At 50.3% G+C, this 17726-nt stretch overlaps 1 protein-coding gene across 5 annotated transcripts; it reads right to left on the bottom strand.

Annotated features, from left to right (window-relative positions):
* Nucleotides 1-3276: 3276 nt before the first annotated feature.
* LOC122368084 (cleavage and polyadenylation specificity factor subunit 6-like) lies at nucleotides 3277-14765 on the bottom strand. 5 transcript variants are annotated; one of them, XM_043341717.1, is made up of 9 exons: nucleotides 14682-14765; nucleotides 12475-12692; nucleotides 10039-10224; nucleotides 9567-9794; nucleotides 8386-9259; nucleotides 8025-8180; nucleotides 7594-7762; nucleotides 5365-5454; nucleotides 3277-4407 (listed from the first exon to the last, which is right to left on the bottom strand). In XM_043341717.1, the coding sequence occupies exons 2-9, from the start codon at nucleotides 12526-12528 to the stop codon at nucleotides 4278-4280; spliced, it is 1887 nt and encodes a 628-aa protein (XP_043197652.1). In that variant the 5' UTR covers nucleotides 12529-12692; nucleotides 14682-14765; the 3' UTR covers nucleotides 3277-4277. The 5 variants fall into 5 exon arrangements, with proteins under 5 accessions (XP_043197652.1, XP_043197653.1, XP_043197651.1 ...); XM_043341718.1 differs by having other exon boundaries at nucleotides 12475-12687; XM_043341716.1 differs by lacking the exon at nucleotides 14682-14765 and adding an exon at nucleotides 14486-14532.
* Between the last annotated feature and the right edge of the window lie 2961 nt (nucleotides 14766-17726).

Raw genomic sequence — 17726 nt, 5'->3', positions numbered from 1 at the left:
ACTATATCCAGACGCAGTCCATGCATGCTTCGCTGGTGGTCAAATCACGCTCCGGGCCAAAACGAAGACGGCTGGGTATGGAACACCCCATATATTTGCCCATGGATTTCCCATAGCAGTTGGCAGTGGCTTAATACCAGCTCTTATTAAAAAAATGCGTTTTGTCCTCTACTTGCAATCGCTGCATAGTGCATAAGGCAGTGCTGATCGGTTGGCCGACCCGCAAACATCTGCACTACACCGTTTACGAAGGGTTCCCGATGACGGCCGTATACGCTTTTCTCGGCTGTGACGATCGAAGTCTGTCTCAGTGTCTCAGTGACTCAGTTCCCGCGCCCCGACTGGTGAGCTGAGGTGACGGGTGAGGTGACGGGTGAGGTGACAGGTGAGGTGACAGGTGACCGCTTAGCCGCTGACAGGCGATGGATAAGCTGGCAGCTGGCACCGTCCGTGCCCGCTCCCGGAGATAGCGTTTGCTGGGGTCGGACCAAAAATACACACAGCAGGGCGCTCCACTTCCGCCGCTGTTTCTTCCAACTCAAGGCGACCCGTTCATAATCCAACTTGTGTTGCTATAGTTGCAATGCACTGTCATATCATTAATGCATAATCGATACATGAATGACTTTGCTCATGCAACAACAATCAATGTATCCATGCAATGAATGCTTTCATACACGAACACTCAGTAACCATTTCTTGGATTGATAAAAGATGATAAATGTGCAAAGTAGGTAAATGATCTCTCGTATAACTAAAGATCGTACCCCTGGGTACGAAATACGAAAAGATTAACGAATACCCATGCAGTTACCGTCTCTGCAGTGGCTAGTAGCAACAAACATTGCAACACCTCGTGCAGAAACTAAACTCGTTTTCAGCGATGCATCTCATTTGGAGTTTTTTTACGGTACCACGAATCAATTCTCAATCCAACCGGTGATGAGGATGACTATTTTCGCCTTGATGCAATTTACATCCTCACTATGAACGTTTGGTAAGTTATTCCCGTATTCATGATAGCTCGGAAACTTGAAAGCCGATCTTTCGCTCTTTAGTCTTGTTCCTGCACCTCGCAGGAATATGCGGGAGCCGTGAGAGAGGAGAGGGAGAAAGAGAGCGAGAGGCAGAGGGAGGGAATAGAGATATATGGCGAGAAGGAAAGAGAAAGAGAGAGAGAGAGAGAGAGGGAGAGGGTGGGAGATAGAAAGAGAATCAATACCATCACTGATCACACCACTGACTTCACATCCCGCCTTCACCGATCTCTGGAATCCGCAGCAGCTGAGTCAACTTTTCACTCGTTCACTTCATCCTTCACTTATCCCCAACAGCGGCAGACGAATTGGCCGAGTTTCCCCAACGACGGCGTCCAGTTCACGAACAAAGCGTCATTCAACCAGTGCCGTTGGAAGAGGACGGTAGAAGTCAGCGCGTCTCATGGAAATGAGCGGTGGAGAGGTGGACGGAATGTCAGGCACGAGCACGACTGTTATAGCCTTACCTGGTTGAGGATATGTTATGGTCGATGGAGGTGCGAGCCGACCTTGATTATAGCGACTGACACCTAATGTGGCTAGGAAAAAGTGAGTACAAAACCGAGAGTTTATCACTAAGGTTGGCGACATATGTTGGGCCAAGGCAGCCTGAGCCAGGCTAATGATACCTACCGACCGAGATTATAAAAAAAAACAGCTGAGCTCTGAGGCGGATCTGTTGTGATTTATTCATAATTTCAGTTAACTATAGAAGTAGCCAGAAGTCCAACTAGGTACAGAGCCACCTAAAAGTTGTGTGGAATCTACATCTCTTCACCCGTCCCGAGTCCCGAATGTGGTCGCGGAAGCATTAGTTCTTCAGCTGGGTATTGCGGCACAGCATAACTTACGGCGCTGACTGCCAGCGCCATCTATTAGCAAGAAACGCCATGTCAAATGCCAATAGGTCGGCTTTCCCGAAACCTACGCAAACTTGCTTATTTGCGAAAGCATGCAAGGTAGGATGAACGGGAGAGGTTGAGTGCCCAAATTGCTGGTCGGGTGTAGCATTTTGCTTACATACCTACTATATTTCTTCTTTTCAAACCACGTCGTAAGCTGGTAGGCGTCATGCCACGAATGGGGGTTCAGAGGGATATGTCCCGTTCTTCGGTTGTCTCGCGTCATTCCGTGGGCGTCACGCGTGGCATACCGCGCCACTACTTCACACCGACCCTAGACACAATGAGCCGGTACACAACAGTACCTCGGCACACACAGACACTGGACGCGCCCGCCCCGGTCCTAACAGACGCCCTCCGCCAGGTCACGTCTCTGGCGCAGGACGGCCGGTGGACAGAGCCACTCAGCAGCGGCTCACCCCGCCACTATGTGCGGAGTCACGAACGCAAGGCGGCGCCGGCAGTGGGGGCGGTGGCTCGCTGAGGTGATACTTTCACGGTTATTGTGCTAACGGGGTAACACATGACAGGTCGTTGGTCTCGTGATGCGGTCAGCACATGAACCGCGGGGGTTAAGTGCGCAGTCACATGACAAGGTCATGCGCGGCCGCTAATGAACGCAATGCGATATCGGGGATGGTTATTTAGACATGTGCCACGACTAGACAGGGGATTGGGCGAAAATTCCCTGCCACACTCTTCAACATCCCAAATCTACCTTCTTTTAGTTCCAGTGGGGATCTGGCCAGAACGCCAGAACCAGGGGCCAGCCACCTGTGTCGTGTGACTCCAGCCCGGCACACGCGGGACACCGTCCAGCCGTGCCAGCACCCCCAATCATCCGCCAATTTGGCGTCCACGGGGCTGGGGAGGCACACACGCAGGGGGTGTGTGGAGGGAGAGCGTGGGGGGGGGAGAGCACCACGACCGCTCGTCAGCGTATTTGTCCCGCGCCACTGTCAACGCGCGCCATGTTTGCCGAGATAGCTGCGCACGCCAACAACAATACTCGGCCCGTGTACTGGTGGGCGGCAGACTGTTGTTCATCCGGGGCCGGCGGAGAAGGCGAACAAGAGACGGGAAGGGAAAGGGGGAGAGAGAGAGAGAGAGAGAGAGAGAGAGAGAGAGAGAGAGAGAGAGAGAGAGAGAGAGAGAGAGAGAGAGAGAGAGAGAGAGAGAGAGAGAGAGAGAGAGAGAGCACAACACGGTGTCACCAAAACCTGAAAGCATCAGGGAAATCCCATCAAGAACTTGACACGATTCTTTCCGTGAGTCCGCTTTATCGACTCTACTGTCATCCGTTTCCTCCTCTCTCGCTATCTCATTCCAGCCACTTCCAGTTTTAGATCATTGATGTATTTTAGAGTCGGAATGCAAATACGTTCACGTCAATGAGTCAAACCCGAGTTCACTGGCAGCACCAGGTCCGTGAGACAGCGGCAATAATCGCCAATCGACAGTTTGTTTCAGAACGCCATTATCAGTCAGAACCGAACATAAGCCACATCACAGCAAAGTACGACAGCGTACTGCTCAAACATCAGTTCTGCATTGAACATAGCCGGTCACCTGGCGGGAGAACAGAAAACTACTGGTGGCAAATCGCGGCAAGAAATGGGCGAAAAAACGTGAGCGTTTGGAAAAACGAAGGCGTGAATTCAGAGGCCAATTTCGTTAAGCAAGACGCTAGAAACTGAAGCATACGATTCAAGAGTGCGGTTGGATTCTTGATGCTCCTGTTCTATCCAAATATCGGCTGTATTACAACCCATAAATGAAGTTCGCTTATCGCCACATTTGCCCAGCCAATTTCCATCCATAGGCAGCAACGATGAACAGCAAGAGGCCAGATCGAAACAGAACACACCGAAAAGGTTGCGTAAAAGAACATGAACACGGAAAATGCCCAGGACTATTCCAAACACCCATCCCCGCCCATGCTACCACTGCTCACTCACCATTCGCCACAAATTCAGCTTTGTTCCACTGTTCACCAAATCTCCACCTGAGGCCAGCACATCCCACACCAACACACATAGTTCCACCAACACATGTATTCACGCCCGTGAGCCGGTGCCCAGCCTGGGCCCGCGTCAGCTCGTGCACAACACAGCGCTCGGTAAAACGGATAGCAACGCTAAATGAAAAAAAAAACTCGAATACACTGAGCAGCCCGAACTTCGGGGCGGACGCCGGGCCCGGTTTTTGTGTCAAAGAACAGAGCGATAGCGGGGGAGAGAGACGGTCATCTACGCCACTACGGGGGTGCCTGGGTCGGCCGGCCGGCCGGGGGCGGGTGGTCTGCGGTCCGCACGCGGTCCGTGCGCGCAGGGGACCGCTAGTGCGGGTCCCGACGGTCCCGGTCCCGGTCGCGGGACCTGTCGTCGCGCCGGTGAACCTCTCGTTCTTCTCCTCGGGAGCGGTCCTTCTCCCGGTAGCGGTCGTCGTAGTAGGAGCGTGCCGACATGCTGGAACACAAGAACGAGAGCGGCGGCAGTCAGTATGACGTGGCAAGTCCCGAACACTGAGCCGTGCGGACTTTAGGTCGAGGACTTGGAATTCCAGGGCGACAGGATAGCAGAAATCTTCTTAGTGGAGCAGACGCCCTTGGTCAAAGGTCAGACGATAACAGCGGAGGAGAGAAGGGTCACGGATCAGGATCAGATGTCGATGGAAGAGAGAAAACTGGAGATGGAGAGCCCTTGGTCGGAAGAAAGGTAAATGGAGGCAGTGTTCAGATGTCTGGGGAAGTGCGTGAAATTCGCAAACGTTCGAGCGGCGGTGCGTTGCGTTCAAGAACCCAGAAGACCGTCTATTTGTTAAAAAAGGTCCACATCATGCAAGGAGAAGACAACGACGCGACGAAAGTTGCACGCATAGTTAGTGAAGCAGAGTCTACAGAGTGTGAAGAATCACTCTAGAATCGAATGCTTCTTAAAAAATGACCCGTAAAAATAACACGATACATTCACGATATGCCAATATCTTTCCTTATCCTCATATTTACAGTTCCTATCCCTAACGCTCTCGCAAGGCAAACGGGGAGGAAAAGGCACACAACCACACACGGGTAACTATAAAACACGGTAAGGACTGTGTACGTTAGTCGCTAGTGGCGCGAGCTCTGCTGGCTTAAACGCTGATCCAACGGGTTAAATGGCTGTTGGCATGCCTTTGAAAGGCCTACATCTTCTAAGGTGTGTGTGACACTTACAAGATTGTCGTCCCGGCAAATAAGTAGATTAATGACTACGATCTAGCCTTCCATAGTACGGATTTCTATACAATAAGCACACTGCATCTACCGTAATAATGGAGTTAAACAAGGATATTATACAATCCGTGATAATTGGAGACCAGCGGGTAGGTGTAACGATGGGTATGGGTGGGTCCGCGCGCCTGCCCCGCCGAGTGGCTGTATGTACTTTGGTTCGATGATCTTCTGCCTGGTCATGGGCGGATAGCTCGGAGCTGGGGCGCCTCCGCGGCCCGACATCGCAGCTTGCCGAGACGCACTGCCGGGTAGAGCAGCGGCGCGTTCTCAGGCGCGCACGGCACACAGCACGGCACGGGATACACGGCACGGCACAGGACACAACACGGGACACAGCGCAATACAGAGAGTACGGCACGGGACACGTCATCAACAACATTCCAGGCAAGGCAAGAAATACGGCACGGGACAGGACATATGGTGGAGAATAGAACACGCGGCATTCAACACAACGGAAAAAGTCACGCTAAATTGTGCCTGCACATGACATAAAACATGGGACACATGACAAGAAATACACGGCTAGGGACACAAAAGGCGGAAAGCAGAGCCGCTGCCAGGCACCGCACTCGCAAACATGGGAAACATGGGACAGGAGGCATACAAATCAATGGGGGCATGATGTAAGTACGAGCAAAATACAGAATATGGTGAACGCCGAGAGATCACCACGAAGAATCACAATGGTAAACACTCGAACAGCAGTGATCATCCGTGCTAAAAATTAGGACTGCACGCCGTGAATTGGATCTGGCAGCGCGAGAGAAAAACTTTGCTGTGTTGAAGATTATTCAACTGGTCTACCGCAACAACTAGCTGATGCCCTAATGATTCTCGGTGTGACAAAATAGTTGGTCCGTAATAATCGAAAAAAAAATCAGGATAAAAACGTCTTTGCTTGCTCCCATCCACACTCCTTGACTTCCCATAGATTTCACTGCCGTTACTTCCGTATAACATAGCGCCCTGTAAAGGCCGCCCCACACTGGACCTCGCATGCGGGTTGCGAGTTTTTGGGTTTTCGGGTTTCTTCAAAATCAGATAATACAATCTGGGCTGAGTGACCCACACTACCATCTAACAAGCGAGTCTGCATGTTTTTAGCTTGCGAGCGACCTTGCATTGCATTCCAAAAGTTGATTTTGAGTCAACTTTCGATTTTCCTCGCTGCGAGGTCTGCGAGTTCTGCGAGGTTTGCGGGTTTTTCGTTGGAGCCGAATTTCGGTTCGTGGCGCTGGTATTGCGACTATATGTAAGTTTCTGAAGGTGTACCGGCTTCATTGCATTCATGAAGTTGCCATAAGGAAACGGTCTAATCACTCTATGAATTAGTATTATGCCCGCAAACTCAAAACCCGCAAACCCGCAACCCGCATGCGAGTTCCAGTGTGGGGGGTGGGGGGGTGGGGGGCTTAAGTGTCACTGATAAGGGAAGCGCTTCAACAGTTTCCACAGGTCCCCTCTTTTCCTAGCCACTACTTAAAGGGACCCTCCCACCTTCAAAAAAGTTATTGAATTGGTATGAAAGTGGTGTCGCTCGGTTCAGAATGAGCAAAAACGAATATCTACCAAATTTCATCGAAAAATATTCACCGGATTTCAAGAAATTCAAGACTTTAACCTTTGTTTACTTTTTGGGATATCCGCTGTTCCTAGCGACTTTATTTGAAAGTGCGGCATTTGTTGCGCGCAAAGCAGCATATACCACCGCGTGCTACCAAACGTTTTAGTAAAAGATTTAAAAATCGTTAGATCTCCGCTGACGTCACAAATTCTAAAGGGGCATTCCAATGCATTAGCCCCTTAGAATCCGAAAACTGCAAGTTTGAAATTCCATATCTCTGAATTAAAGCATTTTTCGATGTTGTGAGAGCCCAAATCGGTATTTTCAGGCCATGGCCACCAATTTGGCTATCTCAACTCAAAACTAATGTTAAGGTAGGATGGTCATTGGTCACTTTAACTAACACTTATCCATTCATTCAGGGAACAGGGCCAATTCTCTAGCACATATTGCTAGGTACCGTCATGGTTCGTCATACTCTTGTATTGGACACAATTATTCTTTCATTGTAGTAACTTCTCACAGCTAGTGAAGAAGACGTCATGCAGGCAAGCGGTTAATGAAGTAAATCAAGACGCAAGATGAGCTCGATAGCAAAACACTACTTCTACGATCAAAGTCAAATACTATTCCCAAAAAAATGTTCTGACAACTGCTGCCTGAACCAAAGCGTTCGGCAGACATCATGCATGAGAAAAGATAGAAGATTAAGCAGAAAAATAGACAAAGCCACAGATCTACCATCGGACTCCTCGCATCCTCCCTCCCCTACTCACGTCACTTTGATCCTCCCACCCTCTCCCCCACCAGTCTCACCTCTCTCGCTCCCTCTCTCTGTCGCGGTCGCGCCTGTCGTCGGCGTAGCCGCGCTCACGGCTGCGCGACCGGTCCCGGTCACGATCACGGTCACGATCACGGGACCGGGACCGCTCGCGCCGCCGGCTGCTGCTGTGGTAGCGGTCTCGCTCACGGGACCGAGAGCGCTCTGGGGGAGCGGGATACGGTGGTCAGGTGTGCTGCGATGGAACCGGTGAGGTTCGCTCTTCGTTCGACATCAGTCCAAACAAAGATAACAGATACAAAATTGAATACTCTTGATAACGTAAGGTGGAAACACACAGATAATCCTTGCAACGTTTAACATGAAAATCAATAGATCGCGGCAGCACTAATATAAAAATGTTTCAATGAGTGCTTAGCTCAAAAGTAAACATCATCTCCAGTCCCTTCAGAGTTTCGCGACCCACCTCTGTCCTTGCGTCCGTAGCTCTTGGCCTCGATGCCGTGCAGTGTGTCCTGCAGCGAGCTGATGAGGATCTTACAGCGCTCGTCAGACGACACCTTGGACTGTTTGATTAACGAGATAGCTGTCACCAGAGTCTCGATGGCGCTCGCGTACTCCCCTGCCGGTGCCAGAAAGAGGTCAAGGTTTGCTGGGATTCAGTCCCTCACACGTTGACGACAAAACACGTTGGTAAGTAGGGAGGCAAGCACACTTTACCAAAACGACGAAGCTTTGGTAAAGTCGGGCAATCAAGTACCGGAGAATGAAGCCCCAGCCCCGCAGCAAACAGTCCCATATTTCCAAGTAAAGTAATTATTACTTACCGGCCGAGGCGTCTGCGACGGCGCGGGCGATCGCCGAGGACGAGACGGTCCGGTTGCGGTTCATGATCTCCTCGAACTCTGTCTCGCTGATGGCGGGGGCGGGGGCGGCGGCGGGCGGCGCGGCGGCCGGCGGGGCCGCGGCCACTGGTGGTGGCGGCCCGTAGCCGGGCGGCGGCTGCGTGCTGGCAGGGAAAAAGGCCGGGTTGACGTGCGGCGCCGGCGCGCTGACGGCCGGCGGCGGCGGCCCCGGAGGAGGTGCCATGGTGGGCGGCGGCCCGGCGAACGGCGACGGCTGCTGCTGCGGCGGACGGCCCCAGTCCTGGCGCGGAGGCAGCACCATCTGCTGCGGCGGCGGCTGCGGAGGCGCCGGCTGCGGCGGCGGCGGGCCCGGCAGCATGCGCGGCGGCTGGTGCATCGGCGGGCCGGTCATCATGGGCGGCGGGCCACCGCGCGGCGGCGGCAGCGGGCCGGGCATGCTCATCGGCGGCGGTCCCATGTTGGGCATGGGTGGCCCCGGCGGGCCGGGCGGGCCGCGGTGGCCGTGGCTCATCTGGGGCGGCGGCGGCCCGGGCGGGCCGTGGTGCGGCGGGCCCATCGGCGGCATCGGGCCGGGGCCGGGTGGTCCCATGCCGCGGCCGAAGTCGCCGTGCGGCGGACCCATTCCGGGCGGTCCCATGCCGGGCGGGCCGAGCGGCGGGCCCATGCCCGGTCCGCCGTGTCCGGGCGGCCCGCGGCCGTGGTGGCCGTGCGGCCCGCCCGGTCCCGAGGGGCCGCGCCGATCCCGGTCACGGTCCCTGTCCCTGTCTCGGTCCCGTCCGTGCGACTGCTGCTGCTGCTGCTGGTTGGGCGGCCGGGTCCGCGACTGAGACTCAAACTGGGGAGGCGGACACAGGCACAGCGTCAGTACGGTAGAAACTAAAACAAAGTAAAGAGTGGCTGATGAATCCATGTCATAAAACCACCATCAGTAAAATGCTGTTTAGCAGAAAATAGTAAAAAAATAGTAAAAAAAGTGTAACCTGAAGTATTGAGAAAAAAATAACTTATTCTGAAATGAGCATTACATGAGTGTAACATACGAGTGCAACTATCCACACAACTACATGTACACATAGTAGTTCTTATTCTGAGCCTCCCGAGTACGAGCCCTTCCCCTCTACCACTTTCCCATGGCCACTCACGTGCTGGAGCGCCTGTTTGTTGGTGTAGGTAACCACCGGATGCTGGCCGTGCAGCTCCTTCTTGCTCAGCTTCTCCATGCAGGCCTGGTAGCTGCCCTCGGAGCCGATGAAGATCATGCAGTAGCCCTTGGACTGGCCGTTGATCCGGTTCTCGTAGAACTTTATGTCCAGTAGGTCGTTGACGCCAATCTCGCGACATGCTTTGTAGATGTCAGCGTCCGTCGTCCACTGATAGGGACAGGGAACAAAATAAGGTCAGCCCCAGTTTGGCATTTTTGGAATCATTCTCAACTGCATCTCCGATAAAAAATAGCCAAACTGATCAACAAATAATTTCAACAAACCAGACTTTTAGGATGAAAATGCCAACCCAATTCAGAAAATGCAAATATAAAAATATTCAGCAGCACCATCGACTCAGCAAGCAACGCAACTGCTCATCTCTATCCGTCTCGGGTTCGGCGTCACTCACCCAGGTCAGGTTGCCCATATAGAGCTGGTAGCGTCGGCCGCCACGCGAGTTGGTCGGCTTGAAGTTGGTCGTGTTCTCCGGTTTGCTGGGCGTGCTGCCGTTGCTTCGCTCGCCACTTTTGGCTCCATCACCGTCACCGGTCTCGGCAGTGACGACGTCATCGTAGAGGTCGGTGTCGCCGAAATCCTGCCGCCGCCGGCACGGGGATGTGTTAGACACGAGGCAGCAATATCCATCCACACAAACAAAAAGGTAGTACGGTGTAGGACAGAGGCAAAATGAAATGGCATTTTGATCATTTTGAGACAGGGGATCAAAATGCAGACAGATGAGCGAAATATGCAGATGTAACGTACTAAAGCATCATCAGGGAGCCTAACTTATCTAGGATTATTGTTGTTATTGCCAAGGAGGCAAGAGCATACCATTGTTCGATTCATATTATATCGCACAGAATATGTCACGGAAAGCGCGTTTTAATTTTGTTGCTCGCAGATATCCGAATTCCCTCAATGCCATACCCATCGATCAGTCGGGCCACGCTCACGATAGGAATCTGTACAAAAACTCAGCACTGTTCGGGTGACAGGGACTCAGCACTGTTCGAGTGACAGGGACAATTCCAGCATTCGACTACGCCGTCGCACCCAGCCCACTCGACCTCTCCCCCACTCCACCAGCCATCGAACCGAGTGAGAACAGCCCCGTCCGAACCAGAGAGAGAGAGGTGACAACGAAAACAGTCCCAGCCCTACCAGAGGCGACGGGGACAACACACGATGTGATCACGCCAAAACTACAGTCGATCGGACAAGCTACAGCGCAACCTAACCGGCAGCGCCAAACTCGACAGAGGACACTCGAGCATGTGTCTAGTGGCCAGACACAGCCTCCCAGCACCCGGCCAACACCGTTCCAGAGGTAGCGGCGGACAAAAGTTCGCCGTGTTCGGTCGGCCGGCAACAGGACAGGGCGAATGATCACTATCTCACCACCAGCACAGAGGCGCTGATATGCGACTGGCGTTGATGAACGACTGGGGGTGCCGCAAGCGCAAGCGAAGGACAAATTTGCAATCGACATTTCAACAGATCACTAGCACAAACTGGCTAGGTTTAATATTTAACCTTCATCGCACACCGCAAGGAAAACGACTACTGGAAGAAGCGGCTAGGGATGCAGCGGAAATCGGTTCTTAAAACAAAAACAAAACGGTGTTTAGATTGAACGAAACTAAAACCGCTAAGACAGAGACAACCTAAAAATCGTCGAACCAACAAACAACAGTGGCCATTTCTTTCCCCTCGACTCCCAGATTTCCCTGGACAGCAGCCGGCTGATTTTCGACGAGCAAATCTACATTTCGAACCACTTACGAGTTACGACGCTCAACGGCATGATATTACATCTCGTTTGGATCAGGTCAGCAGACGAGGCAACAAAAGTAATTATTCGGAAGGCATCAACGGCGCAATAGGGCGTTCCGATTTCCACTCGACTTCGCAAACTTACACTTCTTCAAAGATATAGTTAGTTGGTGTTTGGTAAAACCCATAATGCCTATTTGAGCTATCCACTATGGGCGAAAAAGTTTCAAGCGAAATGAAAGTGGTCAATCGACCCGGTCACCGTTTTCAGTTCGTACAACAGTTGTACACTTCGCCCAGTTACTTAGAGCAGCATCGAGAATTCCGCCGGCATTAGAAGCTATTATGTACCTTTCCGTAACGAATGCTCGATAAACTGAACATGACAGAGAACGCCATTTTCTTGATCCAACGGAAATCATAGCAAAGGTGCATAATATGTTCGATCAAAGCCAATGAAATGACTCATTTGCCTTATATAGGCAGAATTCAATTATAAGAGGATAATTATGGCAGTGCAAATAAAATGAACATGTAGCCACACCACAGGCTAGAAAGCTTTTACTTATGTAAGCATTCACTCACAACACAACATGAACAAAAGTAGTGTTCATTTAACACCTTGAGTTTCTTATTCATTATCATCAACTTCTGTTTTATATCATTTGTTAGGATAAATGACTAGTTACTGAGCAAATGAAGTCAAGGAAATAGAATAATAAGTAAGACATAAATTTGCGACCTAAATTTGCTGTACAATGGGGAGCCACTAGGGCCCTTACGTGGTCTATAGCAAAACATCTAATTCTCACTGGTTATCATACACAATACATACTCAGGTAATATTAAAAAAGACTGGCCTTGAATAATAACAAGTCGACATAGTTATTACATTGGTGCATCATATCAAGCATTTTAACTATTGCTAACTCAAACAACACTAAAACAATCACACATAAACAAGATTGTTTACCGAAAGCACGACATATTCACACTTCAACGTTTCTAGCAGCAGGAAAGCACCAGAAATAACACATCAAAACGTCAGGCAGAACACAAAGTACTTTACCTTGATGTTGAAGTCGTCAACATCTTCATACAGATCTAAATCGGCATCACCCATGGCCACACTAAGCGGGCTGCGGGCGCTTTAACAGTTCGGCAGGTGGCGCGGCAGGTCAGAAGGCGGGCGTTCTGGGCGGTTCGCAGGATGCGGCGCGGCTGCCTCCGGCAGGGGCGCTCCGACGCGGTCTCGCAGTCGGTCCGGCGGCGCGAGGGAGCACTGCGCTACCGAGACAGTACAGCACGGGTGAAGTCACGGGCGGGCGGGTGGTCGGCTGCAGAGCCGCTGCTGACTTGTCCGCGTCTTAGTCACAGCAACACAGCATACAATATTGTGTGATAATGGCGCTCTGTCCCCTCTCTATACTAGTAACAAACAATGGGTGCAGTTCACATAAGGGCATCATAAATGCACCACAGGTTAATCATCATTGTGCACTCAACAAAAATGCAGTGAATAAATTGAGGTGATGACTGGGTATCCTGATTCCCAGAGGCTCCACAAAAGACCTGGAATGACAGGCCAAAAGAGCTGCTTCCAAGCTGTCAAAGCTAGCGATCTATTGGTCAACATGTTAACAACGATTGCCAACTTGTTTTCATCTCATTCACACATCATCCACTCACTGTTCAAGCACACCAAAACACAGGATGGAAAAATACCTATGAGCACACATAATAAATGGGAAATACAAGCCATAAAATGACCACGGTTGCACACCTCAGGTCCACAAGCATGTGATATGGCATCTTTGAGCCAAATAATCATTGAATCAATTCACTGTGAATATGCTACTTAGGTAGGCCCATAATAGCTCTATGGCCCAGACACATATATTGAAAGCAACAGACTTATACATGAAACGATCTAAAAATAAAGAAGGCCTTGCCACCTTCAGTTAGCAATTATGTATTGCATTTTTTCAATTTCTCAATGAATTACTTGCTTTCAGCCTAATTTAAAAATAAAACAAAATTAACAATTAGTTAAGTAAATGAATAAAGACAAAACCTACCAAAACATGTCTGGCATAACACAGATTTAACAATGGTGCAGTTAAACTTTTGTTACTTTAAGACAATCATATTTTAGTACCACATGAAAAATGCTCCTAGATAGAGCTACCACTTTGACATGAAAGGTACCTTAGGTACCTACAATCATAATATTAAACTTTCAAAGCATGATTCTTCAACATATCCTCCTCTCCCACAATCAGAATGCTGCATGAAAAGAACCTGTATGACACATTGACCATGATAGTTCAGAGTTCAGGCTTCTCACTATGAATATGATACATGGGTACTGTCATGCATACAGATGATTTTAGATACATGTACACTCCCCAGTGACAATGTCACCATGTTACACAACTCAGCAATGCATGCATATGAAACAAAAACACCTAGAAATAGTATAGAACCTCAAGAAGATCATAATAGCACAACAGTCACTTCACTTCTAGAGGCCTATCCATTATAATGCAAGCTGTAAACCCATATTTGCTCTTATATTTAGCCATAACAGTATTTTTAAAATACCTAAAATTTAAATGATAGACCTCCAAAGCAATTTTTATTCAATAGGTAAGAACAGAAACTATTATTGACCATGAAAACAAAAGGTGGGCACCTACACCCACCACCACCACCATTTTCTATAGCAACAAATATATTGTTTCTATCAAAAGCATTATAAGAAAAAAATCCAATAAATCTTCCTCAACAAAATCTGATAAGAATGTCAATAAACTAGCATGTTCTGGTTCACTCTCTGTGAAGCATCAATTTCGTCGGTAATGATTTATAAAAAAGAAAATATGTGCCAAGTTTGCATTATAATTAAAATAAAAAATTCACAAACACTGCATATCAAATTCAAATCAGCAATGAATCTACAACACAACAATCGCAATGCAGACCCGGTCAACTCGTGCCACACTGACAAGAAATTATGTTCCAAAATCAACAAATGCCCTGGATAGGATATATCTCTCAGTCAATTCACTATCACATACAGTCCTGTTGCAGCAACAAGTATTGTCAATGGCAAAAATAATAAGTTTCCATTTTCCGGCCTCTAAGACAAACTTAGACTAAATTGGCGCAGCTTTGAAAATGAAATAACACAACAACCAAAAAGCCAATTGAGTAAAGAGTACTAAAAATGTGTTAAAAAGATGAAAAAGGCATCATAATCAAAACAAGACTTACCTTATCCGAAACAATTTTATTTCAACCGAACATCTGCAATTCCACGCGACAGACAACACGTCTGCCACCCAAAATGGCGACCGCGATACGCGTCTTTACGCCAAACAATTGAGAGTGGGTAAAAACGCAGACAAATTTTGAAGACGGCTTTATTGATAGTTGTTATGTGTATTACTGCCCTTACAAACCTGAAACTGACAGGTTTATTAAAAAAACTTAATTGCCTATGCTGATTTGTGAATTGATAGCATTTATGATTTACTCATGTAATAGCCATGCAATGGTAGCTTGTGCAGTAAATTAGGTATCTGTGCAGTAAATTATCTGTGCTGTGCAGTAAATTATCTTTTTTAGGCTCTAAGGGAGCCTAAAGGTTAATATCAAACTGCCTTAGAGTATAAAATCCTCGGAAGATTAACCCTCGCCGGCACAGGCCATTTTGAGTCCTTAGACGGCACAAGGGGCCAAGGGGGGAGGGGGGTTGGTACAGTCGTGTACAGGTTGATGGTCCGCTACTCTTTAGCCACCGGGTTCCTATGGCTCAGCATTGGCAGCAGCCGCCTGGTACCGGTAGGCTGTGCCGCATGACCCTAGAGTGAAGCGGCACAGCCTACCCACACTGTATGACACCGGCTCGGGTCGCCTGGTAGAGCGATTTGACCGGACGCTGCGTTACACCGGCTGGGGGGAGGGGGGTAAGGGTCAGGCCTGTCTATTTGGCTCGGCTCGGTGGATGAGGCGGGCTGGAGTGTGGTGTGGGGCGGGTGTGATGTGGGGAGGGAGTGAGCGGACCTGGGGCTGGGTGTGCGTGGTCACTTGTCGCATAGAACCGATCGTAATCCACCCTCCAAAAATTCGCTTTAGAGATATTCACAAAACCCAGGGGGGTTCAAACACCCATCTCCCAAGTGGGGTTCGGAAGGACAGGTAAGGATCCATACGGTCTCCTCATGAATTGCAGCAAAAAAAAAAAACAGGCCTGTCACCAAATAATATTTCTGAAAAGTGGACTAATCGCATAGCCTCGGACACAGAAATAAACATCCAGCACGCGAAGCGTCTCGAACCGGGCCTCTCACTACCGGTCAGTTTGACAGTCTAGCACTCCTACGCTGAGCTACACCGGATGGTGGCCACGGCTGGGGCAAAGTCTGGCCGGGCGGGCGGCAGGGCCGGGAGGTCGGCAGCAAAGTCAATGAATGTTTTTGTGGTTTCGGGTGCCGGTCGCTCTAGCTTGGTGGAATGATGATGGATCATTGGCAAATCTTTCAACGTGGAGTCCCGGTTCGAGCCTCATCGGGGCTCCGGCTACTTTTCCGAGTTGGGATCTGGTTTAATTTTAGTGGTTGCGAGCCATTTATACGGTTTTATAACTACATGTCAATTGTCGATTGATTGATTAATTGATTCATTCGTTCATTTAATACATGTCGACATTTAGCATACGAATTGACATCCAGGGACCAGGATCAATCCGATCACGGATCAATCTTCCATTTTCATAAGCGTATTGCCTAAATTATAAATATCATGCATATATGTGGCACAAGACCTATGGTTGCCTCGATACCGTGCCAAATCACGTTTTGCACAATGCACAAGTAAATTATATTCGCTGGGTCTTCCGTGCATTGTGCTTAGCAAAAACAGGAATGCAATTGTTAAGCGACGCAAAATGTGCAATGCAGCAAGTGACCACACACACCCGCCCAGCCCCCATGGTCCACCAACACGCCCCACACCACTCGCCAGCCCACGCCAACCACCGAGACGAGCCCCTCCCCCCGCACTGGTCTGACGCGACAGCTGGTCTACAAAGCGCTCCACCCGGCAACCCGAGCCGATGTCAAACGGCGTGGGTAGACTGTGCCGCTTCACTCTCGGGTCATGCGGCACAGCCTACCGGTACCAGGCGGCTGCTGCCAATGCTGAGCCATAGGAACCCGGTGGATAAAGAGAAGGGGACCATCAACCTGTACACGACTGTACGACCCTCCTCCCCTCGCGTTTGGCCCTGATGGAGCTAGAGCTTCGCGGAAAAAACGAGCGTGTTGCCCGTCACGAGAGGAAGCCAATGATACCCAATTTTAAGGTCCTAGGTCATCGGTTGACCTTCCAGGTCAGGTCAATGACCCAAAAATCGGGAATAGGGTAGGTAAGGTGCCTAATTAGCGACCCCCATTCGAGTTGGGACTTGGGGGCCCCTGATACTAAGACCGCCAAAGACCGTGTAAGTAGCGCAGTCTGGGTGATTGTGGTAAAATTTCAATGGTCCTCAAAAGGCCTCAAAGGGCCCTCAAATGGCGTCACAGGGTCCTCCGATGGTCCCGTAGGGCCCTCAGTTAGCGTCAAAGGACCCTCAGCTGGTGTCAAAGGCCCCTCAGATGGCCTCAAAGGGCCCCCAGTTGGCCTCAAAGGGCCCTCCGCTGGCCTCAAAGGGTCCTCAGATGGCCTCAAAGTGCCCTCAGCTAACGTCAAACGGACCTCAGAAGACTCGTGAGGACACCAAAGGGCTTGTGAGAGCACGTTATGGGCTTCTATGTAGCCATACTTATCTCCATAAAGGCCCAATGCCGGTTTCTGAGAGACCTTGCCAACCTCTGAGGGCCCAAGTAACGACCAATGAGGGATCAGCTGCAATGGCTCCACACCCGTCTGTGATAGCCCCACGGCCCACACCAGTGTTTCTTAAAGTCCCCACAACGGCACCTGCGACGCCCCTCACGCCACCTTAAAGCGACCCACACCAATTGCCCACACCAGCGGGCCTACATCGGCGACCCTGAGTCCCCACACCGGTGCCTCTGAGGACCACGTACCAGTGACTCTGAGGGCCTCTTACCAGCCTCTGAGTGTCCTTGCCAACCAATGAAGGGCCACTTTCCACTTTCAGACCACTTTGCAGGGCCACACACATGCCAATGATGGCCCCACCAGTGTCGCTAAGCCCCTAAGACCCCGCAACGGCGCCTGTGAGGGCCCGACACCAGTGCATCTGACGGCCTTTCACCGGCACCTCTGAGCATACTGAGCGCGCCACATACC

Source organism: Amphibalanus amphitrite, unplaced genomic scaffold (genome assembly GCF_019059575.1).
Source record: "Amphibalanus amphitrite isolate SeventyFive unplaced genomic scaffold, NRLGWU_Aamphi_draft 000922F_arrow, whole genome shotgun sequence".
Taxonomy (NCBI): domain Eukaryota; kingdom Metazoa; phylum Arthropoda; class Thecostraca; order Balanomorpha; family Balanidae; genus Amphibalanus; species Amphibalanus amphitrite.
The sequence above is the reverse complement of the archived record's forward strand: the minus strand, read 5'-3'. Positions and strand labels throughout refer to the sequence as shown.

Excerpts from the sequence above, each read along its gene's own strand:
- LOC122368084 (XM_043341717.1), bottom strand. The coding sequence starts at position 12,528 with ATGGGTGATGCCGATTTAGATCTGTATGAAGATGTTGACGACTTCAAC. Across the intron at positions 10,225-12,474 it reads TTGACGACTTCAACATCAAG|GATTTCGGCGACACCGACCT; the intron begins GTAAAGTACTTT and ends CGGCGGCGGCAG. Across the intron at positions 7,763-8,024 it reads CTACGGACGCAAGGACAGAG|AGCGCTCTCGGTCCCGTGAG; the intron begins GTGGGTCGCGAA and ends CCGCTCCCCCAG.